General features: G+C 45.0%; 1 protein-coding gene across 1 annotated transcript in view; it reads left to right on the top strand.

Moving 5' to 3' along the window:
* Positions 1-10122: 10122 nt before the first annotated feature.
* Positions 10123-26312, top strand: part of PLAT (plasminogen activator, tissue type) — a 22525-nt gene continuing 6335 nt past the window's right edge. The window contains 7 exon segments of the mRNA XM_081046634.1: positions 10123-10232; positions 20733-20821; positions 21928-21970; positions 23307-23444; positions 23837-23947; positions 24328-24502; positions 25422-25513. Of these exon segments, the coding sequence (XP_080902760.1) occupies positions 20750-20821; positions 21928-21970; positions 23307-23444; positions 23837-23947; positions 24328-24502; positions 25422-25513 (631 nt within the window). The 5' untranslated portion in view covers positions 10123-10232; positions 20733-20749.

Genomic DNA, 26312 nt, shown 5'->3' with positions numbered 1-26312 from the left:
AAACCCCCATGTGGGGCTGTATCACAGGCCCCTGCTCCACCATGTGACTCCCCGTTCAGCAAAGCTACCCCTTGCCCAGCCCACGTGGCCAATTCATACTTCTCCTGTTCAGTTCAGCACAGCAAAGCCTCCTTCACAAAGCATGTTCCATCCTAATGTGTCTTCAATAAATGTGGCAACTCTCTCCTTCGAGCCATGCTCAAGTAAGTACTCACTTCCATGCTATACACCCACATTCTAGTGCAGAGACTGATATCAGAATGAAATGGTGAAATAAGGACACTTACCAGGACCATGAAAAGCTCAAACACATGCAAGAGATTCATCCTCTCTGCTCAGTGCTCCTGAGGATGGCTCCTAGGACGCCCCAGAACTGCAAAACAGACTCTACAGGCAGCAGAACAGTAGGAAACCAGGCAAAAGTTGTGTACACCTGCTTCTGTCTGAGGAAGAGTTCTGCAGTCAGATTTTATAAAGAGAGAAAACAAGTGATCAAATCAGTCTGCCATGAAGGGATAACAGCTTCATGAGTTAAATTGACTGGGGCTTTTTTGTTACATACTTTTGTGGAGGGTCATAACTGAGGCTTTCTTCAGATATACAGCATCTCTTACTTTATAGCCATATTTAACTTGGATTTTATTTCTTTGGAGCAGTAAGGTTTATTTCCTGGTGTTCTAGAGAGAGCCCTGGGCTGGGTCAAGGACCCTGGCGTCCCAGTTCTACCATCAATTGGTTGAATTCCTATGGGTCCAGAAAAGTAAAAGTACAAAGTGTAGGGTAAACCATGTGAACTCTAAGTCTTCTAGTTCTATAATTTTGCAAATCTGATTTGTTCTAGCTCTGGCCTTGGGAGTGAAGATTCCCTTCTCGTGCATGGAACTAATGTACGAGGATCTCAGTACGGAGAGAGAGTGGTATGCTGTGTCTACTGTTTTTGTCCTCTTTGAACCCCTTTCTGCTTTTTCTGGTAACAGACCCCACTTCCCAAGCCATAGAGATAGACTCGTGACCCAGGCAGGGCCAGTCCCCAGGATCTTTCTGTGGTAATGAGCTGTAAGAATTTGAGCCTGGAGCTGGAAGGTCTGTGTCCCCTGGAGGAGTGGAGTTTCAATTTGAAAGGAGCTGCCATGCAGAGAGAAGGAGAGAGTTGGTGAGCAAAGACCCAGGGCCTGCTGCCCATTGGGCCAGTTTACTGGTTACCTCAACCAAGAAACCCCCTTCTCTGCTCAAGATAGCTCACGGCGACCATACCTCAGCAGCACATGGCAGTATCCTAGTCTTTTCACACCATTTCAGACAGCTTGTCTACCTTGGGCCTAAAATACTACCCTTTCTAATGCCCTTTCTGTTCTCTCTGAGAGTCTTGTTTGGGAGTTTATGTCTTTACTAGGCCATGCTGCAATGCAGTTACACAGGCAGACTCTGGGTTGGGTTGGATTAAATCCTGGTTCTGTCACTTATTAATTGTATAACACGGAGCAAGTGACTTTAGCTCTCAGTGCCTCTGTTTCCTCATCTGCAAAATAGAGACAATCACAGCACCAACCTCACAGGACTGAGTATATGTGAAGTGCCTGCCCATGGAAAATGCTATGTAGGAAGTCGTTATTAATCTTCTCCAGTGTAACTCGATCCTCCTTTTAATAAAACTGTACAGTTTCCAAAATTATAATCAGGTCAAGGGAGCCAGAAGTGGTGAAATATTTGAAATCTTGACAACAGGAACGTCCGTAGTCACTCTGTTGGTTCTGACAAGCGGCAGGACCCCAGAGGTAACACACACTACTGTTACCATTCTTCACCGTATCATCAAGTGGGGTCACAACAGAGCTATACAGAATCACAAAACTGTGTGTTTGCAAATGGCAGAGCCACTCTTGGAACTAAAACTGCTGGGGAATAAAAAATGCAGGTTCCCAGGTTCCTGGAATGTTCTCTCCAGTGGTGCAGGCTGATATGTGCTGATGGGGGTGTGCTTGACAGCCTTTTGACCTCTCTGTCCCAATTGACGAAGTTTAGAACACTGCTTAAAACAAACTCCTTTCCATGAGATGGCGTGAGTACATTAATAAACAATTGTGTTTAACTTTTTGTCCAACTCCCAGCCAGATAGAACCACTTGGGATGTATTTTTGTTTATTGCTTTACCTTGAATCAGTTTTAGGAATTCAGCACTTAGGCACCATTCATTTCCTGTTTAGGACAGGCAGAAGTGCTTAAGGGAAATGGTGCCAGTTAGCCTTTCTAGCCCTCAGCTCTTGCACTGTAGACCCCCAGGGCTGTCAACCTCACCTGAAAGGCCGGGTGATCCCAGGATAGCCTGAAGAAAATCTCCTGGGCTGGGTAGAGTGTGCAGAGGTAGCTGCACTTCCTTTCCCATCTTCCCTGCCCCTTCTACTCCCTCTTTTCCGTCTGCACTTTTTATGAAAATACTTCACAGGGAATAATACTTTATGTTTGCGTAGTAATGTCTCACTAATTATCCTTGGATCCTCCAAAACCTCTCTGAACGTAGGTAGTATCAGATTTCATTGCCATTCTACAGATGAGGAAACTGGCTTCCAGAACTGAAGAGGCCTGACCTCTGGACCTGGTCAGCGCTGATACAGACTGAGCCTTGGGGCAGATGTGTTCCAGATGTGTCTGTCCATCCCACCTGCCTCCTGCTGCCTCTCTCAGCTGAAAAGCGGCTTCCCCAGCCTGGCCCCGTGGTAGCAGGCAGGGCTGTTCCCCGGAGTGGTGCCCAGCATCCTCTGGCCGCCACATCCTGGCTGCTCACTGAGCGCTGGCCAGAAGTATCCACCACCACCGCCACCACCGTGGGGCTCCCAGCCCAGTGGGAGGTCGCATCTACAGGGATGACTTTAATGACTCTGGCAAGGACACGCCTTTGGCATTTCTGGGGATGGAAAAAGAGTGATTTGTCTCAGGCCCGCCAGGGTGGAGTCAGGTGGAGGGGGGCAAGACTCCTTTGCTGCAGCTGCAGCCTCTTGGCGGCAATGACCTCCCCTTGACCAGGAGGCGGTGGCCATTTCAGGCCAGGGGTTCCTGACTGGGGTGTGGGAGCTGAGAGGCCCAGGAGGACATATGGGGGTGGTGACAGGATTTAGGGAAGGGGTCTTCTACTGCCATTAATGAGGGAGACAAGCAGGAGGAAACACGATAGGCATGCAGTCTCAGGAATAATCTGTGGAGACAAGAGCCCAGCTAGACGGCTCTGCCTTGAGGACATAAAGAGCACAGGGGTGGCGTGCGCTACAGGAAGCCACTTGGCATGTGAATCTACCTCAACAGGATCCCTTCCGGCCAACACATCATGAGAGTTTGTCTCTGATGTGGTGTGGGTTCTGGGTAGCAGGACAGACAAAAACATCAACAAACTTAATCCTCCTCACTTTAGTTGCCTCCTATGAGAGCTGATGTTGGGTTCTGTAATTGCCCACTGACAGGTGGCTGAAAAAAGGAGTATTTCTAATGGGTGGTGTCCTGGCTGGAGCCCAGATTTTATTTCGGTTGACCTTGTTGGGCTCCCTCATGTACTGGTGATCTGTTCTGTGGTCACAGACAAGCCTCTCTAGGCCTCAGTTTCCTGCTCTGTGAATTGGGTATAACACCTCTGTCCCTCTCATAGGATATTACATTTGTGAAGAACAGATGTGATCATGTATCTGCAAGAGCTTTGTAAAATACCAAGTACTATAAAAAATTCATTATTAGCCACAACCACATGGTGTCTGCAAGGGAGACTCCCACTGGTAGCATTTGGCTTCTCTTGGTTTAAAGTCTTCTGCCTCTCTCTAACTTCTCTCCAAATAGTCACCGTTCTCTAGGGATGGTGACGTGGAGGGCCACCTCATCAGCACCACCCTTCAGGAATAATTTCTACCTTCCTTGAAGACTCAGATTACCTTTCACTTCCCCAATAAATCTCTTTCCTTCCCAGCTTCATGCTACCCCCCAGAGCCTTCCCAGTTCCTAATCCTCGAATCTCCTCTGCTCTTCAGCACCACCCCTCCCAATCCCTGACCCTTTTGCCCTCTGCTAGCCTGGACTCAGCAACCCATTAGCACAGTGCCTACTAGGTAACAGGCTAAAAATGCTTACTCCCTCATCTAAAGCCAAAGTTCAGAACGTGGCCCATTCAACACTCTACTGAGGTGTTCACCTACTCCCTTGGTTTCAAATATTATTTCAGAGCAGTTGCTTTTCAAATCTTCAGCTATAACCTTTCCTTTGCTGTTAACCTTTTAGGGAGTGTGGATTTTTGTGAAAATTGGCCTCATAATGTGCTGTAACCTGACGTAGTTCTTCACATTCCAAAGTAATTTCCACATTAGCCCAAACATAAAATAGTAACTTGAGAATAGGTGCATCTGTGCCCCTGACCTGTTACAGTTGTGATGGTCATGACAGGTAGATAAGTCGGTGTTCACAAAGGTCTTTTAAATGGGAGGCTAAGTCGGGTTATTCAGAACAAAAAGAGCTCGTTCTTTGCTCTGCGTTCTGGCAGCTTCCTTCAGTTTCTAATAAAAGCTGTGGACTGAGCCACTCCTAAACCAACACAGTGAGGTAGGACAAGTGACATTTGGAATATGATTAAACTCATCAATCTAAAATCAAACAGGAAACTCTGTGCCCCATAGATAAAGGAAGGCTGAGAAAAAAATTGATCTCAGGTTCATTCGGATTGGTGCAAGTCCCACACGGGGGAAATGTACATTTCAGTCAGGATGAAGTAAAAGATCATCTCATAAAATATGCATCACCTCCCTGGGGTGGAGGAGAGGGATCTGTGGAAAGCTACACCAGAACTGTATTCACCGGGCAAAAATGCTTGACTCAGGAAGAAGGCCTCCAGAAAAGGGCGTCCTGTGATACTGGAGTGGGCAGGTGGGTCCAGTGTAAACAGTATATTCCTGTCACCCTGAACATGTGGGGTTCCTGGGCTGGTAACCAGAACTGACGCGGGGGCTTCCCCTGCGTAATTCAGTACGCACTGAGAATGTGCCTCACTTATCGGGGATGTCTCATTGCTGAGATGAGGAGAGCTTTGCCAGCTCTTTCCATGGAGCCCCTCCCTAACACAGCAAGGACCTAACACCTTGGCGTCAGCAAGGGGGCTGAAATGATTCACTGACCTGGGACCATTTGGTTTTGGTTCTTGTTGCTGTCATTATTTTAAAGAAGGGGAAAAAAGACCAGAAAGGCTGAAAGAAAACAAATCAAGCACTTCACCTGAGACTACCAGGTATGGTAGTACTAGGTACAGTAGGATAAAGGTTTACAGAAGCAGAGAAGCCCAGAGTTTCAGCACTGGCCCAACAGCATCTACACTATGACTTGGGGCAGTCACTTCTAATTATCCTCAAGTTTAAAGTTAAGGGATTAGAAGAACTCAATTTTCCTAAACATAATTGACCACAGACACTCTTAAGATCAAAGGATGCTTATAGAATACCTATAGATGTTGATTAGATAGGACATACCTGGATATAAGTAGATGGCAGTACATGGTTTCACAGACCAATTAATCTGTGGGGGGGAAAATTGGATTCAAATATATACTATGTATACATAAGGGCAGGCCCTGTGGCTCAGGCAGCTCCGTGCTCCTAACTTCAAAGGCTGCCGGTTCGATTCCCACATGGGTCAGTGGGCTCTCAACCACAAGGTTGCCGGTTCAACTCCTCCAGTCCCGCAAGGGATGGTGGGCTGTGTGCAACCCCTGCAACTAGCAATGGAGCTGAGCTGTGCCCTCCACAACTAAGACTGAAATGACAACAACTTGGAAAAAAGTCCTGGAAGTACTCACTGTTCCCCAATAAAGTCCTGTTCCCCTTCCCCAATAAAATCTTTAAAAAAAAAATTGGTATTGAAATAAACTTAAAAAATATGTATACGTAAATATAATATTATAGTATAATTTTATATTAGACTTGGCTTTATTTTGCATTTTCAAGTAAATAATATTTTAAATTAATAGACATTATTTTTTAGAGCAGTTTTAGGTTTACAGAAAAATTTAGCAGAAACTAGTTTCCCATATACCATTCCCTTCCCCCCGACAGTTCCCCATAATTATCGTGCATTTACTGTGGTAGCATTTTTAAAAGAAATGTATGCAATGTTTTTAAAAGAAAAAATATTATTAGCCTTAATTGTTTTTCCATGTGTGTGACAATCATACTGCTCAGAAGACAGTGAAAAAATCTGAGGTAGGTGCTCTTTAAGGTCCTTTCAGCATCTCTAAAAAAAAGAGTGAGAGGTTTTCCCCTGCAAAGGGCTTCCATTTGAGAATAGATATAAAAAGGGGATAAAGCTGGGGAAAAAATGTTTATAAAACACCTATTAAATTACCAATAGCGTGTCATTTGTTTCAAAGTGTTTTCCTTTCCCTTTTCAGCCAAATAATAATCCTCTGAAACACAAGGAAGCGAAAGCCCAAGGTAAACTGACCCATAGTCCTGCAACTAATTTCAGAGAAAAAAGGGCAAACTTCCTGATTTACAGCCGCAGGCTTTCACCACCAGACACACAGCTCACTACTAGGAAGTGAGCACAAGTGGCCACGGCTTGTTAACTCCTGGAAGACTGAAACCAGGGGTTCCGCCTCAAGGCTCAAAAGGAGTAGCTTTAGGACCAACAGCAAGAAGTACTGTTTTAGAGAGAGAATTGGGAGGCCACTCTGAGAAACTCAATTCCCTCCATGAAGGAACTGATTATAAATGATACGTATTCAAGAAGAGTTTGAATAAATTCATGGAAGTCTATAAAAGGTTGAGGAAAATTCCTAATCTTCCGACACTCTACCATGGACAAGCCTGCCCTTCCACTGCCTGTGTCAGAGAGAAACTACTGAACACACTCAGACTAGCCTGGATCCAGTATGGAGTCAGTAAGTCTCTTCCCCCCCACCCCAATTCTTTCACCTCCCCACCCCCTCCAGTTCAAGGCGTTGTTTCTCAGTCTAGTTGTGTAGGACACAGCTCCCTGCCCATGCTGGTATTATGAGCCTTGTGCTACCCTGGCTGAGGCTGTCGGTCGCCAGTTGTTGGTTGGCTGCTCACAGCAGGTCACGGTAGCCTACGGCAGCACATCATAGCCTACTCCCTAGGCCACAGCAGCTTGAGGCAGCTCACACCGACATCCAGCTGCTCAGGGCAGCCCAGCTCCAGGGAGAGCCGTTATTCACAATCTTAGCTGTAGAGGGTGCAGCTCACTGGCCCATGTGGGAATCAAACCAGCAACCCTGTTGTTCAGAGGTCTCACTCTAACCAACTGAGCCATCTGGCCACCCCTACCTTTTTATTTTGAAGTAATTTCAAACTTGCAGAAGAGTTGCAAGAATTGTACAAAGAACTCCCGTATGGCTTGGTGAATAATTCTTAACAAGAGCAAGCATAATTTAAGGGTACTTACTTTGTAGGCACTGGGCCTAAAAAAAACCCAAGAAATGCTCTTCCTTGGTGTTTGTGTGGAATTCAGGTCACAGGTACAGCTGACCAACTTGAGAGTGTCTAGTCTGGATGAAGGCCTAGAAAGTGCCTGCCACAATCACACTATTTCAAATCCACTGTGCCGTTTACCCCACTCCCTGAAAAAACATGGTTACCTAAATTAAACCTTCTTAGATTGTGCACAAAATTTCTGTCTCCTGGTCCCAAAGCTCTTTGTCACAAGCCGCTCGTCTATCTCTTTTCGCTTGAGTTTTCACAGACATCACATCATTTCCTACTCAGCTGACTGGGGTCTTAGTGCAGTCCTCGTTCTGCCACATCCCTGCATCCACCCCGTTGATAAGGGGCCCCCTGATGGTGACTCAGGCATTCTGCAGGGGAGGGGCCCCACCACAGAAATAGTGCCAGGCTGAGAAAAAAACTCTGTAAGAATACTTGCTTCCAGTTTCCCTGTGCCCACTTTGTATCTGTGTTATCTGGGCCTGGATTTTATTTCTCTTCCTTGAAAGCAAAGGGCTTTGATACAATTTTCCCAGGATGTGATTTCACCAAGGTTTATTTTTACTTTTTTCCTCCACAGCAATCCTTTGACTAAAATCAAGTCTCCCACTGAGTTATTATCAACTTCCCTACATCTACCTTCTCCTTCTCAGGCTTCCCCGAAGTCCCTAGTCAGTAAAAGGAAATATAATCTCATATTTAGTAGGAACACAAAGGTCCTAGAGACTATAACCAGAGTATTAACTGGTCTCAGTCATTTGGGAGTATTCAGCAAAGCTCTTGGTCCACCGCTCTTTCTCAAAACCTCAGACTTCACCCCACCCCAATGCAAGTCTTGGGGGTGAGCAACAGACAGCTTCTCCCCACTGGAGACTACTTTGAAGGTTAACTGATTAAATCTGTACTTTAACTGGAAGCCAGAAGGGAAAGAGTTTCTAAAGGTGGAATTGTAGGCGTCCTGACAGGTGATGGGGAAGGACTCTCCCTACCCCATTCCTGCCCAGGCTTTAGGCTTTTCCTGCCCAATACTCAGTATTTCCTGCCCAATACTCAGACCACAGTCTCTATGTGATCTAACGATTTAAGTGTGATCGCTCAGGGGCAAATCATCCTCTTCAGGAGTTCAAATTAAAGTCTCATTATCACCACCCCTCCACCCCTGCTGAACCAAAAGGCCAGAAAAAGCCTCTGCCCCCCATCATGGCATACCATGTCACAGAAAAGTAGACACGATTCCACGGGACAGGGCCACCCTCTGCTGCAGCATATCTCAGGTCCTATCTCCAGTGCTCTGTAGCAAACTCAATCCCCATTTCCTCTTTTCTCCTAAGAGCCATTGGCAGAGCTAAGGTTTGATAAAAATATGGAAAAACAGTTTGACTTTGCCCACAGCTGCCTTATTTTGCAACCTCAAAATTAGCTCTCTTTGTTTGATAAATATGAGCATATTTCGGATCAGAATATATGGAATCTGGCCTCTCCTAAAATAGCTGGTCATCCCATAATTTTCTCTGCCATCTTCCTGTCCCTTCTCCGGCATCCCTTCTCTTCTCTCTCATTTTTACAATGCCAACTTGTCTCTGCTAGATATCAACCAATAATAAAAACTACTGAGACCTGTGATCAACCGGGGATCTTAGGTACATGGTCTCTAATTTGCACGTGACCTGCAGATGCTAAAGTACAGCATAACAAAAACTTGACCGAGTTTTCACATCCCTCCTTACTGGTAGAACTGATTCAAGCCTAAACCTTTCCCCTACACTGCGCTGTGTTTCATTATTACTCATCTTTATGGTGTTAACAAGTCAAACAGGTTGTCTATCTCCGGGAGCATTTACATTTAAGACCAAACTATAGCACACTGAAAAGCTTCCCATCCATTGAAGGGGTGGGTGGCAGTGATAGAATTTCAGGCAAGGTTGAGCAGAAGAATAGTTTGGGCAGAGCATTGGCTCAGTACCCCAACCCCTTTTATTCCACAGCCCCTCTCGGGGAATGCTGGAGCTGAAAAGACCTCACTTAGCCCTGATTCTCTTTATAGACAGGTGAAATTATTTTCACCATGATTGTAGAGTGGCAGGATTGGGGAGTGGCAGGGCAAGTGCCTGATGAAGCAGATTCCAGACTGGGGCACTTTCCACTGCAGGTGAGCAGGTGAGTCCTGCCAACCTTAACGGCCCCACCCTCTCCCCAAATGCTCCAACCTTGGCATTTCCTCTGCCTGCAGGCACCTGGTCCACCTGTTCAGTCCTTCCAACCTCTTGTGTCCAGAAGGGCAGAGTTACTGCTGGAGATACCAGAAGAATCCCTGAATCTCCTCAATGTGTATTTGTTTAGAATTGTGAAGACCACTGTTGGTGACAGGGGCTTAGAGCCAACTGATCCTCGGGGTCCCTTTTAGGTCATTGTGACTAGGGTTCTAAAGGAAGATGACTCTTAAGGTTCCGTCTAACTCCCAAATTCCTGTGATTCAATGACATCAGGACCATGAATAATCAGGCTGGCCCAAAGCCAGGATGGGCTGTGCAGCTTCCATCGTGAACTTCCTCCCCCTCTTTATAAAAACAGGCCCGCCCCGCTTTGGCTCCCTCATGGCTCTGTCCACTGGACATCCTCCTGCTGCAGAGAAATCCGCCCACCAGGGGCCACCGACCCCACCCCCTGCCTTGAAATTTAAAGGAGGTCGGAGCTGTGCAGAAAGATTGGCGCTGAGGTCTTGCAAGAGCCGAGGCTGACAAGAAAGCCTGGGAAGGAAGACAAGGAGGGGCGGTAGGTTGAATTCTGTGCCTCTCCATGCATCTGACTCCCCTTCTCTCTCTTAAAAGTCTTTCGTACAAACTAAGGGATTGATTTTGTAATCCAGGCAAAAAGAGGATTAGCTAGGGTCTACCCCCGGGGGAGGTGGTCAGGGGAAGAGAGAATAGGAGGGGCTATTTCTTCGAGAAGAAATCTCTGCTTGCAGAGTAAAGGGAAAAGTGGAATTATACAGAAATGCTCTGAATAGACAACAGGAGCACCTCACGACTAACGGACCAGAAATGTAAAATCAGCCGCCTACGGACATGCTGGTGGGGGGGGAGCGTGGGGAGTGGAAGGGGGCTTGTCTGGCTAGGCAGCCTCCCTCAGGGAGCCCACGGAGAAGCTGCTGCTGGGGATGGGGCAGAGAGTGACTTGCCTCCAGAGCACGATTAACTGGTGGGAAGTGCTGGGAAAGAGGAGGGGACTTGCAGAGAAAGGCCTCTGCTCTCCCCTGACACCCCCCACACCATCTCCGCTGGACAGTTTTGTCTTCTGGATTTTTGCCTAGTGCACAAGGGTGACGTCTTTAAGGAGTTTTCAATTACAGGGGGACAATAACATCAATGTCTTTTATTCTTAAAGCACTCTGCAGGAAGCATATCAAGGCTCTCTAGATTTTTACTGTTATTATCTTTGTTTTCTTAACCTCACGGGGAGGGCAGGAGGGAGGCAGGGAGAGAGGAAGGGAAGGAGGAAAACATGCTGAGCTCCTAGGTAACTAATGACAATCTCCAGTGCAAAGAAGTGTGGTAAGAATGATTTATCTGGTGGCCAAGTTGGAATAATAATGGTGGTCTCCTGCATCTGATTGATGACAGAACTGTGTGTGTGTGTGTGTGTGTGTGTGTGTGTGTGAGAGAGAGAGAGAGAGAGAGAGAGAGAGAGAGAGAGAGAGAGAGAGAGAGAGCATTTACAATCCCATGAAGAAATTCTGCAAATACAACTGTTAAGTAGAGTTCTCTCAAAAGGACTTCCTAGCAATGCTTGCCTGCCGGCAGGAAGACTCTTGCTGGGATCTGGATACTGACTTGTCCAGAATCAATAGATGATGGTCTGAGTGAGCTGCTGGGTGAGCGAATGCTTCCTGTAAGAGGAGAGCCAGGCTTGGGGCACCAGCAGGGAGGCAGTGAATATTGAACTCGAAATAGCTCCATTCCTACCCATCAATTTATTCTACCTAAAATGTTCTCAGACACCAGCCTTGAATCTCTCAATTTTGTCAAGAGTCAGCGATAGCTAACCTCTGTCCAAATGGGTCTGTCTCTGTCCAGACTCTCCAAGACCATGTCAGTTTATTTTGCAAAGCCTCGTATCAGATTCTCCCAGTGTCTGTGCTATTTGCAGTTGTTTTATCATCAGCCGGGCACAGGTCATGCAGCCAGGGAGGAGCTGAGGAACAGGAATAATGCTCTTCTTAGTTTGTGCTCATTGAGGCAGGACTCGGGGACTCGGGGGCCTAACACGCCAATGGGGAGGGCTGATGATCTGCACATTTCAAATTACTGTAACAAACAGCCCAGCCTCAGCTTTGGTGGTATGACTTGCAGCAACCCTAATCATTTACTAATTTTGTAAATGAGTGGCGGGGATGCAGAGCAATTGGAGAAACGTACAGTCCAGGTGAGGCTTGTTACTAACCTGCTAACAGAAGTTTTTCTGGTCATGGGATTCTATAGCAACTTAAGGGGCCCTTTGGCTAGGATGATCATTTGGAAGGAGCAGTGCTAGCTTTGGGACTTCCAAAGCTTCCAGAGTGTGTAGATTATTCTCCATCAGACAGCTGAGGTGGCAACATGGTTCAAAGCAATGGTAATGGATTTAGCTCCAGTCAAATTTAAAATGCTTCTGCTTCTCTGAGATACAGAGTTATCTAGTTATGAGGAAAATTTTGGGTGTTGAACTGAAACGTTCAGTTTCACTTTATTTGGCATTGCGCGTCTGCCGTCTCAGAATAAAATTTCTGTTTTCTGTGAGTGGTTTTCAGTTCTTTTGGATAAAACGGCCAGGATAGACAATGAGTAACCAGTACTCTGTCCCTTCTTTCTTTGGTCATTTGCTTTGCATAAAGAAAAATTCTGTGCATAGTTTTAGGTTGCAAACCTCAACTAGCTCGCAAAACCATGTGGTGGGTCTTAGGTCAAGCCAGATAAAAAAGTGAGGCTCCTTTAGACTCGTAGAAAGTTAGAGCTAGAAAGAATCCATAGAGATCACCGGCCCTGGTACAGCTCCATGGTCTCCTGACATTGGCTCAGCTGCCCACTTACATTCAAGGACAGCACATTTTCTAAGTGATATTTTGTACCTTTTATGTTCTACTCTCCTGCCTAGGAGCTAGTCTTCTGTAGAAGGGAATAGAGAAACAGATAAAGGTCTTGATCACCTGAAAATTAAGTCCTATGACAGAAGGCTTACTGAACCAGATGCTGGACACACAGCAGGCATTTCATAAATATTGTTTGAAAGGATGACTCAGGCCCGTTCTGGGGCCGATCATGATTACCCAGGAAGTGCTAACCAGATGTCCTTCCTACAGAACTAATAGTTGGCTCTCCTCAGCAGCTGCCTAGCACTCTCCGTGCCAATGGCCATGCTCCAGAAGGTGACTCTTGGCCACCAGGCCCAGCTGAGGTGCGCAGGATGGCTGTGTGATGCACCTGATATGTACACCAGTGGCTTGGAGAGGTTTGTTTGGGGATTGACCTACAAGACCTGATTCCACCTGGAGCCTCTGACCACGTCAAGGTCAGGTTGAACGCAAATACTGGGAGACCTTTGTATGAAGAGCTTTTCAAGCTTATTATATAGTCACAAATATTCCATTAACTTACAGCTAGGCATTAGAGAATCCAAACTTAACTCCTCCCCCAAAGGCCCATATCCTAGACCTCGTGGGCTCTCCAAACCACACTTCCACCTAGGAACACCCTGGAAGGGAGACCCTGAGATGTGTGAATTATACTCCTTTGCCCAAAGAAAGGTGTTTGTGCTGAAGAGTAAGAGGCTCTGGTTGCTTGTGGCTATTTCCCTGGGCGCCAAGCAATGGGCCCATCTTAGGGATATGCTGTCAGGAATACACCTTCATTGCCTGGCTAACTCCTATTTTTGTTCAATAAACAGCTTATATAGTACCCATTACAGAAAGCCTACCTTCATCAGCCCCTCCTCCACTCTCTAGGAGGACCCTGCTTCCTCTGCTTCTATCCCCACCTTTCATCCTCACCCCCTAGCATATCACAGCACTGATCACATTCTGCTATGATTATCTAGTTACTTGTTGGTCCCCTTCCTAAACTGAGTTTTTGAAAACAGAGCATATGTGTCTTTATACCACAAACCTGTGCCTGGCGAATGGTTGGTGATCAATAAACCTTTGATGATAAATACAGAGAGTGAGTAAATCATCACCTTGAATTCAAGAAAGGAGGAAATTAGACTGAGGTTGAGGTTGAGGTTGAGGTGGGTGGAATGGGGATCTGATAGACACGGAAGGACGGCACCCGAGAAGGTCCTCAAGCTCCTTTATTTGAGATCTTTGCGTGAGCTGTTTGATGTCAGCTAAGTTTCTTGAAGGTAGGGAACAGAGGTGAGTGGGGAAGATAAACCCAGTAATCTACGAATAATCTTTAAAAAAACAAACTTCCAGTCAACTTCTCTGTTGGCTGTTTACATTTTGTCATGTTCACGAAAAAGAGAAACTTGTTTTATTTTTCCTTATTGTAGTAAGAGCCACTGTCTGCCACCTGGGCTGCAGGGTTTTACTGAGAAGCTTCAGTTTCCTTGTTTTTCTCACATAATGTCTCTGGTTTTCAAATATTCATGTGGTCTGCGTTAGACAACTCTTATCATTAGTGAGGGCCTGATCTTCCAGCTGTCTTAGCTGCTAATTCTGGCTTCCCATCAGAGTCCACAGTAGCCTTGGCATGTGTGGTGTAAAATAGGCCTGGGAAAGGAAAAAAAACACAAACACAAAAACAAAAAAAAAAGCAGTTTAAAAATAGGATAAAAGACACCACCTCGTGTTCAGGAAATAATGGCTCCTGTTAATACTGATCTGTACACATACATGAAGGGCATGATTCCATCAACGGTAAAGAATCTGGGCACAGATTATCACAAAATGGCCCAATGATCTAGGAAACAGTATTTGGTATTAACACTTGAACCCCATGAGGACTGCTTGGCAGCTTCTAGTTATTGTTCCAGGAAGAAGCTATAAACTTTGGTGTTCCCCTTTCTGAAGGATGCCCATGACAGTGAGTTATAGCTAACCCGACTGTGCACCAGCCATAAGTAGGGGCTTTACCTGCTTCTCTAATTGCCGTCACAATTCAGCCAGGTGGAAATGACTAGCCTGTGAGAAAAGTCAGGAAACTACACACAGCTGCCTGTAAGGGGCAGGTGGAATTTGAGGTTAAGACTCCGGGGCTGCGCTCTTCACATCATGACACGCTGCTCCTTTCAAATACCAACTTTGAACACATTAAAAACATTTGCAATCCAGCATCAGGACACAGTAAGGAGTAGTGGAAAGAGTGTCAGGTTTTGATTATTAGAACTGAGTATCCTGGGTTTGAGTCCCAACACAACATCTTACCAGGTATGTCACCTTAGGGCCAAGTCCCTCATACTTTTTTAAAGTTCAATTCTCTCATCTGTAGAAACAAGTAATAATATTGCCTTAAATGATTCAATGGATGTAAACGGGTTTTGTAACCTCTGTGTCTGGCAAGTTGTGGGTACTCAAAAAACTGATGAGTAAGTGGCATTAATCCATTTCTCAAAAACATACTCTCACATTACTTTCATGAGTCCAGTAAATTGCAGACAAATTCATGTAATAATACAATGACAGTTTTGATCATTTTTTCCTGATGCAAGTGTGTTGAAATCGGGAGATTCTGAAAAATTATCAAATTATTACACATTTAATTATTATACAGTGATGTTTGCTCTAGGGAGTGGAAGGAAAATGAGGAACTATCCTCATTGCTTAACAAGGGTTTGGTTTTTTTTTAGATTAGATTGCAGGGTTTATTTAGATTTAGACTTTGGGGTTAACATTTTATTGCACTGACTAATTGAGTTAGCTTTTGCCAGCTGAACATTGTTTTTTCTTTACAAGGATCTAAATTTATTAGGAAAGGATTTATTTTTGTTTTTATTGTAGGAGGAGGTTGGACTTCTATTTCCCTAGACCCATAACCTTACCTGTTAGAGGCTAGAGTGTTGAGGAGAGAACAGTGCTCAGTACAGAGTTTTCTAAGTAGCCGGGTTAATATCATCTAACTTAAACACAGGTCTAAGTCATATGCTATATTTTGAAGATGCTTTGGAGAGAATTCTGCCCTGAGAAACTGAGTGGAGATGGGTTGTGGGGAGGAGAGGATTCTATTCTATTCATATCATTGGAATAGATCAAATTAGATAGGAAACAGACACTTCCTCTCTTGTCCCCTAGTTATAAAGAGTTCTGTTCAAAAAGAGAGAAAATAAGCTTTGGCACATGGAAAATTACCTTTTGAAATGTTAAGAATTTCTTACATGGTGACAGTTTTTGGCAATGGTTTTTATTCTGAGACCATGGCCTCTATAAAAAGCAGGACGTGTATACTTGTAAGTGGGACCAGAGCCAATAGCTCCTGTCCTGGCCTCTGACTCTGGCTCAAACAAATGTGAGATTTTGTGGGAGCTCACCACCTTCACTGAGTGCTGGTTCCTCTCCCCATCTCACCTCCTCTCTTGTCCTGACTCTAGTGACACGCCTTTGCTATTCCAAAGAGTTCTGACTATTTCTTTTCTAATTTGTTGGCATCCATTCTGGGCCATTGTGGTTGGGGAATGGAAGGAGGGTGTTGTTGGTTTTAAAGTCATGAGTCATTTTAGGGTATTTGGTACTCTTGGAGGCTGACCTCCTTTTAGATTTTCAGAGAGAAGCTTTGCAAAGCAATAATAACCCAAAAAATCTCCTTTACCAAAGATTCAGAGAGCAAATCTTGCACACAGTGTAAAATTTGGTCATAGTATCAATTTACTTTAGTCTTTCCCTTGCAATTTCCATCCTCCTCTAGCTTGCTCATATGTCTGACTTTTTCTTGCTGGCAGAAGTGGAAACTACAAATCCTCCAGTTCTATAACATCTGAGATGATTGCATTGTTCGTACCTGGAGTCATAGAACTTGACTGATTGATTAACTACATTTGTACAGTTCCTTTATTGCAAATCTTTATTGCATGTGGCTGAGGGCTTAAATACAAGTACTTATACCCATTTATAAGTGTTTTACAGTTCATACAGCATGTGCACACTCCTTATATTATTTGTTCTCACAACAGGAACCACAGAATGTTAACCTTGAGAGTCCAGCCCACTTGGTTTTTCACCCTTGGGAACAGATTTTATGTCTCAAAAGATAAATGCTTTTGGAAGGGCAGCACATTAATTTTTATTCAGTCATTTTAACCTTATGTGAATGAGCGCATTAGTTCCTTTCCTGAGAGCAGATTTCTATGTGGGAAGATGGATAAGGTAGCAGGACAGTGGACGGGAAAGGATAATACAAAGGGAATGTAAATGCACTGAGGACCACACATCATCTGTTGTCCCCCAGGTCTTTCCTCTAGCAGTCCTACTGCCATTCCAATGGCTTCACCCAGTCTAGACTCAAACAGGAATTAATCGGTGCCTCTCTATCAACATTCCCCCATGTTACTCCTGCAGAAATGGACAGTGAGTTTCTGGTTGGCTTGATCATTGATTTCTCAGCCCGAATGGCACAGTCCTGAGCTCTAGGAGGGTAACCCTCCCTCTCGTTAGCAGACCATTGTTCCCGTTTTTTCCTAGAGTAGTCATCATTCATGATTGTTCAGAGCCAGTGAACAGAGTCTCTCTGTTGCTGCAGCCAGCAGGACCCGACATGGCTCCCACGCAGGACGTTCAGCAATGCATCCAAAGCGAGGCCTCTGCGTGCAGTTGTGCAGGCTGTGTCCTGCACAAGCAAACGTGCCCATGCATCCTTGAAATCCAGCTCACGCTTTATTTGCCAGGTCATGTGCCCGCTTTTTTCTAATTTGCATAGAGTCTTTGTCAACTTGCCAAGCCCTGTGTCTGCTGAACTGCATCCACCAGAGAGGGTACCCTTTGCACATCTGCAAAAATGAATTTTTGTGTGCTAAGGTCAGCCTGCCAGGGCTGGAGCCTTGGGATCTTCGGGCCTGCAGACTTGATGGCCGTTCTACTGCTCCTCTCACACCGTGATTCGTGCGGTGATTCAGAGGTTCCAGTCTAACAAAAGTGAGAATCTTCATGGTTTTTCTTTTTCCTTTCCTCTCCTCTCCTCTCCTCTCCTCTTCTCTCCTCTCCTCTCCTCTCCTGTCCTCTCCTCTCCTCTCCTCTCCTCTCCTTTCCTTTCCTTTCTTTTCCTTTCCTTTCTTTCCTTCCTTTCTCCCTTCCCTCCCTTGCTTCCTTGCCTTTTTAGTTCTTTGATCATGGGAAACTGTTAAATATAGCAAAAGGAAGAGAACAGAAAAAAATTACAAGTCTTTGTACTTATAAAGCGAACCTCAGAAGGACTTCTTACACTGATTTCTCAAACCTCACCTCCCACCTTGCCCTCTCCATGAGCGTCTGGTGCTTCTCCCTTTGGTGGGAGCCCGGGTCCCCTGAGTCTGAGTCCACATTTCTGGTATTCACTTTGTTCTGTGTCCAGGTACTACCCCAGACTTCTGCACCCACCTCTTTAACAAAGGCGAAACAAGGACACATTTTCCTCCCTTTTCTCTTCCTTCCTTGTCTTCGGACTGACTGGGATGACTAAGTACCCCTTTGGCCTGTCCAGATGCTCTCATTGCCTCTGTGCAGTGAGGATGAAGCTATCGAATTGTTTGTGTGTGTGTGAGATTCAAAGGCACTGGATCAGCTCAAGGCCCAGCAAGGCCAAAGGAGTCAGAGGAAGATTGAGAACTGATAGAAGAGGGACAGTCTCTAATTCTCTCTGGAGCAGAGGACAAAAATATGCTCCTTCCCCCATTATGCTGATTCTTTAGTTGCACAAAGGTTTAACATGATGCAGTTGTTGGAGTCTTTACACTCAGCCCGCAGTCAGACTCCTCCCCCCATTTGTTCCTCCTCCCCCTCATTTGTCAGGGAATGCACTACAGGAATACTTCGCTTCTCACTTTGCAATTTTCCAACGTCTAGAATCGTGTTCCATTTATCAGGATGGTGAGTTCTTGAAATAAAACAGTAACTTGGTGGGCATCCAGAGAAAAGACTAAACCAATCCCCTGGGCTTGGGTAAATGAGTATAATTGAAAGGGCTAGTTGGTTTGGCGTGCAACTTAAGTTCCTGTCCGGCCGGTGGTTTATTTACTCTTTCATTCCTTCATTGTTTCATTCAGATTTCTTCATAAAGTCCTGAGAGTTTAGACGTCTCCCTATCCTCAAGGTTTGGCTAAGCTAATAAAAGATGGGGTAATCTGTAAATATGTGAAAAATGATGAAGGTCAGGAAGAAAGAGGGAGAATACATTTAAGAAGATCTGTTTTAAAAGGTTATAAATAATGGAATAAAATTAAGAAGGGGAATTTAAGAGGAATTTTGGGAAATTTTGAGAAAGGGAAAGTTTAAGGAACGTTAAGAAAGAAAATCCAGAGCAATTCTCTGTGTTCGGAAGACCCCTCCCGTGTGCTCCAGTTGTGGATGGCCTCAATGCTTTCTTCCGAAACTGCCCGAAACCAATAAGTAGTAGCAAGCTGACTCCTCTGAGTAAGGAAACAGCCCCCAAAGAGCACACCCCACCCTGCCTAGAAGGGGGCTTGGGCATGCAAATCAGAACAAAGGTGAAGATCCCGAGCTTCTTTCTGTTTCCTTCACAAAGACCAAGGGTCTTTCTGTTTCCTTCATAAGGACCAAGGGATGTGCTGGTTAGCAAGACTCCCTATGAGCCCAGGGTCTGGGTTTTCTTGCTGGAATCATTGTTGGCCAGGTCCCCCTCCCCCCACTCTAGTTTCCCTCCTCTGCCTGTCACCAGCACCCCAGGAGGAATCTTTGGGGCATAAAGAGTCTCCCACCACCCCTCCCACCCTTTATTTTTGTATCCTTGCTCTGAAGGGAGCTTGGGACCATGGAAGGGGACTGACACTTCCAACAGGGAGTTTCTTTTGCGAAGAAACAAAGAAGGAACCAGAGTCAGAGGTAGGCCAGGAGGAAAGTCCTGGAAGCCTCTGAATGGACAGATCCCTTAGGATCCTTGGGTTGAGGGGGAAGGGTGGGACCAAAAGTTGTTGTGACTGAAGGGAAGTGAGTCAAAGGAATAAAGGCCCTAATTTAATTCTTATGGACGAAGGAGTGAGTGGATCTGCCAGACCACAAAAAAACGTCCCGACCAACTAACCTACTTTAAGTTGCTGAGGGCAAAATCACTAGTGAAAGGCACATGGAAACCAGGAATTTGGGGCCCAGGAAGATCTGAGTTTAACGACTAAGAACCAGATGTCTCTGCGCCTTTCTGCAAATCTGCACTTTGTCAGGCCTGTCTAGAAAAAAAAGACACAGACATTCCAATGGAGCGGTGGGGAGGGGTGAGAGCTGGTATGGAGGAGACTTCCCTTTGTGAGACAAAGAGGCATGGAAGTATAAGTGGAAGAGCTGAAGCAATCGGAGGTAAACTGGCTCTGTGATGTGCCAGCAATCAAATCCCTATGGTTTCCTCTAAAAAGTCAGAGAGAGGAAGGACATTGCTGTGGCTCCGTCTAGTCAACCCCAGGGCAGGAGTTCACTTCCAGGGAAACCCAGCGGTACCCGGGGGGCCAAGAAGTGCCAGGGATGGTCTTACCCTTCAGCCCAAAGAAGTCTCTGGGCAAAAGGATCTTCCAGCGAGTTCTGTCCATCAGTGGATGCATGGATAAACAAAATGTGGTCTGTACAGGGAATGCAATATAATTCAAGCTAAAAACAAAGGAATTTCTGACAAATGTTACAACATGGATGAACCTTGATAACACAATGCTAAGTGAAGTAAGCCAGACACAGAAGGACATCGTATGATTCCCCTTGTAGGAGGTACCTGGAATAGTCAAAGTCATAGAAACAGAAAGTAGAATGGTGGTTGCCAGGAGAATGGGGAGTTATTGTTTCACGAGTACAGAGTTTCAGTTTGGGGAAATGAAAGTTTGCAAATGGACAGCAGGGGTGGCTGCATGACAATGCGAATGTACTTAATGCCACAGAACTGTCCACTTTAAAATGGTTCAGATGGTACATTTTATGTATATTTTATCACAATAAAAAATGTGTACTATTATATATATTTTAAAAAATATTCCAGACACTTGTCATGGCATTTCCTGCTGTGGGAGTTAATTCTGAAGGGCCCCGGCCATGATCAAGTTGCAGGTTCTTGGACTTGGTAGTACTCTTTGACCTCTCATATCACATGATTAAGCTTTTTTCTACTCTTCCAAAATTTAAAGGACACTCTGAAGAAACCATGAATAAAATGAAGAGAGAACTGCTGTGTGTACTGCTGCTTTGTGGAGCCGTCTTCACTCTGCCCAGCCAGGTGAGTGTGCACTTCACGTCTGCGTGCCCCACCCCTTGAGGCTGTGGTACTTCCAGGCGCTTCTCCGTACAACCAGGAGCCCCAATGCAGGGATGGTGTCAGAGTGGAAAGACAAAGGGACAGAGGCCAACAGAGCTACCAAACCCACATGTACACAGTCCCCAGGATGCTCAGGATTCAGGCTTCGGGCAGCAGAACCCTAGACACTCATTCTGACTTGAGGAAACAGTTCTTAATTCCACTCCACTGCCTCTGAATGCCTTCTTTGGACCTGTTTTTAAAGAATGTGTTTGAATTAATCCATAAAGTACTCATAAAAGACAATGCAAGCACTGTGAGTTATAAAAGCAGGCAAGTGGCCCTCTTTTTTTTTTTTTAATTGGCAACTATTGGGGAACAGTGTGTTTTTCCCATCAGCTCCAAGTCAAGTTGTTGTCCTTCCGTCTAGTTGTGGAGGGCGCAGCTCAGCTCCAAGTCCAGTTGCCATTTTCAATCTTAGTTGCAGGGGGCGCAGCCCACCATCCTATGTGGGAATTGAACCGGCAACCCTGTTGTTAAGAGCTTGCACTGTAACCAACAGCCATCCGGCCGCCCAAGCAAGTGGCCCTCTTGCTGCTTACTATCTAATTGGGATGGAAGCTGTACAATACACATGCTCTCCGAAATGCCCAGCAACAGAGGGTATCATATGAGGTCACATGAGCAATACCTGAGCAGCAAGATTTTAGAGGAGAGTCAAGGATTGTTACGTGGAGGAGCTGAGAACTCCAACTCCACCATTCAATATGGTAGCCACTAACCACTTGTGGCTATTTAAAATTAAATAAAATTCAATTTGGTCATACGTGCCATATTTCAAGCACTCAGTCACCATATGTGACTAGTGGCTACGTATTAGCACGATATTAAACATCTCCATCATTCAGAAAGTTATTTTGGACAGCGCTAGACTAGAAGGAGAAGAATTAGATAAGAAGGCAGGAAATGGACATTCCACCTGGGGCCAGTTACCTGAGGGGGAATCTCTGGCATCTGGATATGTGGTCCTTTGGGTTGGCCACCTTTATTCTTGTGCTGATCCTTCTTCTACCCGGGTTTCTTTGCAGGAAATCCACAGGCGATTCAGAAGAGGGGGCAGGTCTTACAGAGGTAAGATGAAGCTGAGGAGTGGGGTTGATGGAGGTGGGAGGCAGGGTAGGGCTCAGGGGCTCAAGGTGCTTTAGGCTCTGTCAGTGTGTTTATCTTCTACCCACGACCTGCTAACTTAAGCTTTGTGAAGGTGAAATTGTGCAGGGCGATTCTGCAAAAGTGCCTGTGTTTTCCCTCCATCACTTACTCACCATGTACCCAGGTAGCTGAAACCAGTGAGCTGGGATCTGAGAGAACAGGGACAGGTGTGTCCTCAAAGAGTCAGGCTGTTAGGGAGTCAAAAAGTTGGTGGGAGCCTGAAAGCTCAATGGCCGTAAGTTCTGTTACACACAGAGGAAATGGAACCTGGAGGGATTGAGCGATTTGCCCAAGGCCATACTGCTGCCAGGCCGCAGCTATCTTGGTCCTCTGGTGTCTTTTCCTGGGCTGTGATCCCATTCCTGCTGGAATCCACCTGGCATCTGTCTTAATAGCTCTGTGCCTCAACTTCTTTCAGTTGGTAAATAGGAATAATTAACCTTCTCATTAGAATTCCAAGAATGAAAAATGCTAACAACTGGATTGTCTTGACTCTGATTTGAAGAACTCTAGGCCTACCTTCAGGTCCAAAACTACCAACTTGGGGCCCTCATCTCCCCTTCACAGGCTAGTTTCTTTTGCGGCTGAAAGACTTTGCAATACACCTTTTAAGGTGGAAGTTTCCTCAGAGTAAGTCACACTTTAACTCTCAATTGCCCTCGCTGTTGGATAGCACAGCATTTCTGACAAGGTATGCTGGCCCCAACAGGCCCTCAAAAAAACAACAGCACTATTTACAATGAGCATTATGTTGCTTCCTTATTTAAAGATTTTTTAAGTTGGTGTTCTCTTTTGCAAAGAAAGAGAGAAAGAGGGAAAGAATATTAATAGGAGTACTTCAGTGATTTTCATTATACCAAAAATACTATTGGAAGCAGCACATTTTCTGCCCTAACTAAAATGACAATTTTCTTTGTTTTGGGCCAGAAATGCATCATTTCAGTGTGGCCATACTCATACGGATCAAAAACGCTGTGTATATTTTTGATGAATTAAAATGAAAAATTGGAGTATTATCAAATAAATGTATTTTGATAGATAAATTCAAAATGAGGGCCCATCAGGGATAAAAAAAACAATAACAGAGGTCTCTGGTAACAAAATATTAGGTATTTGTTGTCTTCCAGCTGAGAGCAAGAAAGGAATAAAGGGTGGATCTATTGAAAGTGAGCGAGGGATTTTCTCAGTAAGACCAGTGGTGGGGTGTCAGTTTTTGGTGAGTTGTGCCCTAAAGAGGCCTGCCTGTCTTTTGTTATAGTGACCTGCAGAGATGAAAAAACACAGATGATCTACCAGCAACATGAATCGTGGCTGCGGCCAATGCTTAGAAGCAACCGAGTAGAGTATTGCTGGTGTAACAGTGGCTGGTCACAGTGCCACTCTGTGCCCGTCAAAAGTACGTATGTATGGACTGAAAGCAGAGCTTTCAAGCTTCAGGATCCAGTCCCATAGCCCATACTCGGCTTTCATGGTCCCTGGCATGTTCAAATCTTCAAACAGAGATTTCAGGCATGTTCCTTAGGCAAATGTGAAGGTGCCAAGCAAAAAAGGAGCAAGGCTGTGTGACCTCAGACAAATGCCTTCACTTGCCGAGCCTCAGTTTCCTAATCTGTAAAATGGGGAGAATAAATAGTACATACTTCATTGTTTGCTCTGAGATTAAATCAGTTAATTTTTGTAAACCACTTAGAATACTGCCTGACGTGCAGAGAGCACTTTTAAAATTTTAATTCATATTACTCTTAATATGAGAAAATAATTAAGGGGTTCCTTGTTTGTACTTCACAGGTTGCAACGAACAGAGATGCTTCAATGGAGGGACATGTTGGCAAGCTCTGTATTTCTCACATTTTGTTTGTCAGTGCCCTGAAGGATTTGGTGGGAAACTCTGTGAAATAGGTGAGTGGTCGGTGGGTGGGTGTGAGAAAGGGTCTGAAATCCCAATTGCCAAATCTACCCAGAAAGAAAAGAAAGTGTGTGGTGACAGGGACATGGGTGGAGGTTGGGACAGGAAGGGTCATCCCAAAGGTCAGTTAGGAAACCAAAGTCATGGATGGGCCCAATGGGCAGAACCTTGGGTGCGAATCTGGAGTCTTGCTCTGCCACCTCTCAGCTGGGTGACACTAGGCACCCATTTACCTCCTGCATTTCCAGTAGCTTCAGCAGCCAGCCTGCCTCCTGGGTTTGGGGTGATGACAAAAGCAGATGTGAAAACCTTTGAGAAACAAAATGAAAGGGGGATTCACATGTGAGGTGTCATATGTCCTGCTTTCAATCAGATGCCAGTGCCACCTGCTACAAGGACCAGGGTGTGACCTACAGGGGCATGTGGAGCACAGCGGACAGTGGGGCTGAGTGTGTCAACTGGAACAGCAGTGCATTGGCCTGGAAGCCCTACAATGGGCAGAGGCCAGATGCCGTCAGGCTGGGCCTTGGAAATCACAATTACTGCAGGTGAGAGGGCCATCTGCCCTAATGAGTAGGTTCTCTCTGGTGAGAAGCTGCTACTATTAGAGAATAGACCTGTATCAAATTGGTCAGAGCTATCCATGGAAACAGAACCAAAAGAATATGTATATGATTTCTTTTAAGGAATTGGCTCACATGATTGTGGGGCTGGGAGGTCTGAAATCTGTACATAGGCCAGCAAGCTGGAAACTCAGGGGTCGATACTGCAGTCTTGAGACCGAATTTCTTCCCAGCTTTTGCCCTTAAGGCCTTCAACTGATTGGATGAAGCCCACCCACATTATCGAGGATAATCTCCTTTTGTCAAAGTCAGTTTATTGTAGATGTTAACCACCACATTTACAAACTCCCTGTGCAACGGTACCTAGGTTGGTGTTTGATTGAAGAGCTGGGCGCAATAGCCTAGCCAAGTGAACACATGCAACTAACTATCAATGTCCACGCATTGTCCACTTACCCTCTTTCCCTGAAAATAAGACCCAGCTGGACAATCAGCAATAATGCATCTTTTGGAGCAAAAATTAAGATCCTGTCTTATATTATGTTATATAAGACCAGATATTATATTATATTTTATTATATTTTATTATATTAGACCCGGTCTTGTCTTATATTAAAATAAGACTGGGTCTTATATTAATTTTTGCTCCAAAAGACGCATTACAGCTGATTATCTGGCTAGGTCTTATATCCGGGGAAACAAGGTATGCGTATCTCCTTAAACCATACTTGATCTCAAATGAAGAAAATAACTAAGTCCTACTTCTGCCTAACATACTATAGCTATCTTGTGTACAACCAAAAGCACTCTAACTCTTTCCTCAGGAGAGGACGCAAAGTCCTTGGGCTTGAGGGGGAGGCTTCACTTTTAACCTCCCCCTGGCCCTCCCTGACTAATTTTTCAGAAACCCAGATGGAGACTGGAAGCCTTGGTGCTACGTCTTCAAGGCAGGAAAATACACCTCAGAATCCTGCAGCACACCAGCCTGCTCCAAGGGTAAGTGCAGCCTCTCCACCTTCCCCTGAGGCGTCATGGGGAGAAGAGTCTAGAAGGACAGGCTGATAGTTCTTCTACAACTGAGGAGACAAAGGAATAGGCTACTAGTTAATCGTTTTGGTTGCAGAAGGAAGAAAGTCAAGAGACTTAGGTCTACATCCAGGCTTGGCCTCTAACTAGCTATTTGTTTGACCTTGGGCAGATCTCTTCACACTTCTGACCCTCAGTTTCCTCATCTACAGAGGAAAGTGTGGGGCTGCATCAATCTTTTTGAGAATGAATGGAGATTCTCCCTTTTTTGATTGATGGGCCTTCCTCTCTCTCTCTCTCTCTCTCTCTCTCTCTCTCTCTCTCTCTATATATATATATATATATATATATATATATATATATATATATATATATATCTCCTTTTGACATTAAAAATTTCCCAGATTTAAAAAATACTGTCATAAAAATGTACTATGAATTCAATGGTGCTTTCACAAATAATTATGTTATTGATCACAATATTGTGAAAAACACATCTTAACATTCTAAACATGTGCATATTCAATGTGCGTTGAATCTATAGGTAATGCCGACATACCTGTGAATTTGACTCTTAACAGTAATGCTAAAGCATCCTCCCCATCTCCCAGGATCTGGTCTAAATTGGGACACATAGTCTAGATAATCTCAAAGATCCCTTCTAATTACGGTATTTATGCATAGTGGTAAAGTTTGTCCGTTTCAAATGGGGATAAAAGAGGGTAAAATGAGATAAATAGTTTAAAATAGGCAGCACTCAACAGTTTGT

This window comes from Rhinolophus hipposideros, assembly GCF_964194185.1.
Source record: "Rhinolophus hipposideros genome assembly, chromosome: 4".
NCBI lineage: Eukaryota > Metazoa > Chordata > Mammalia > Chiroptera > Rhinolophidae > Rhinolophus > Rhinolophus hipposideros.
The sequence above is the reverse complement of the archived record's forward strand: the minus strand, read 5'-3'. Positions and strand labels throughout refer to the sequence as shown.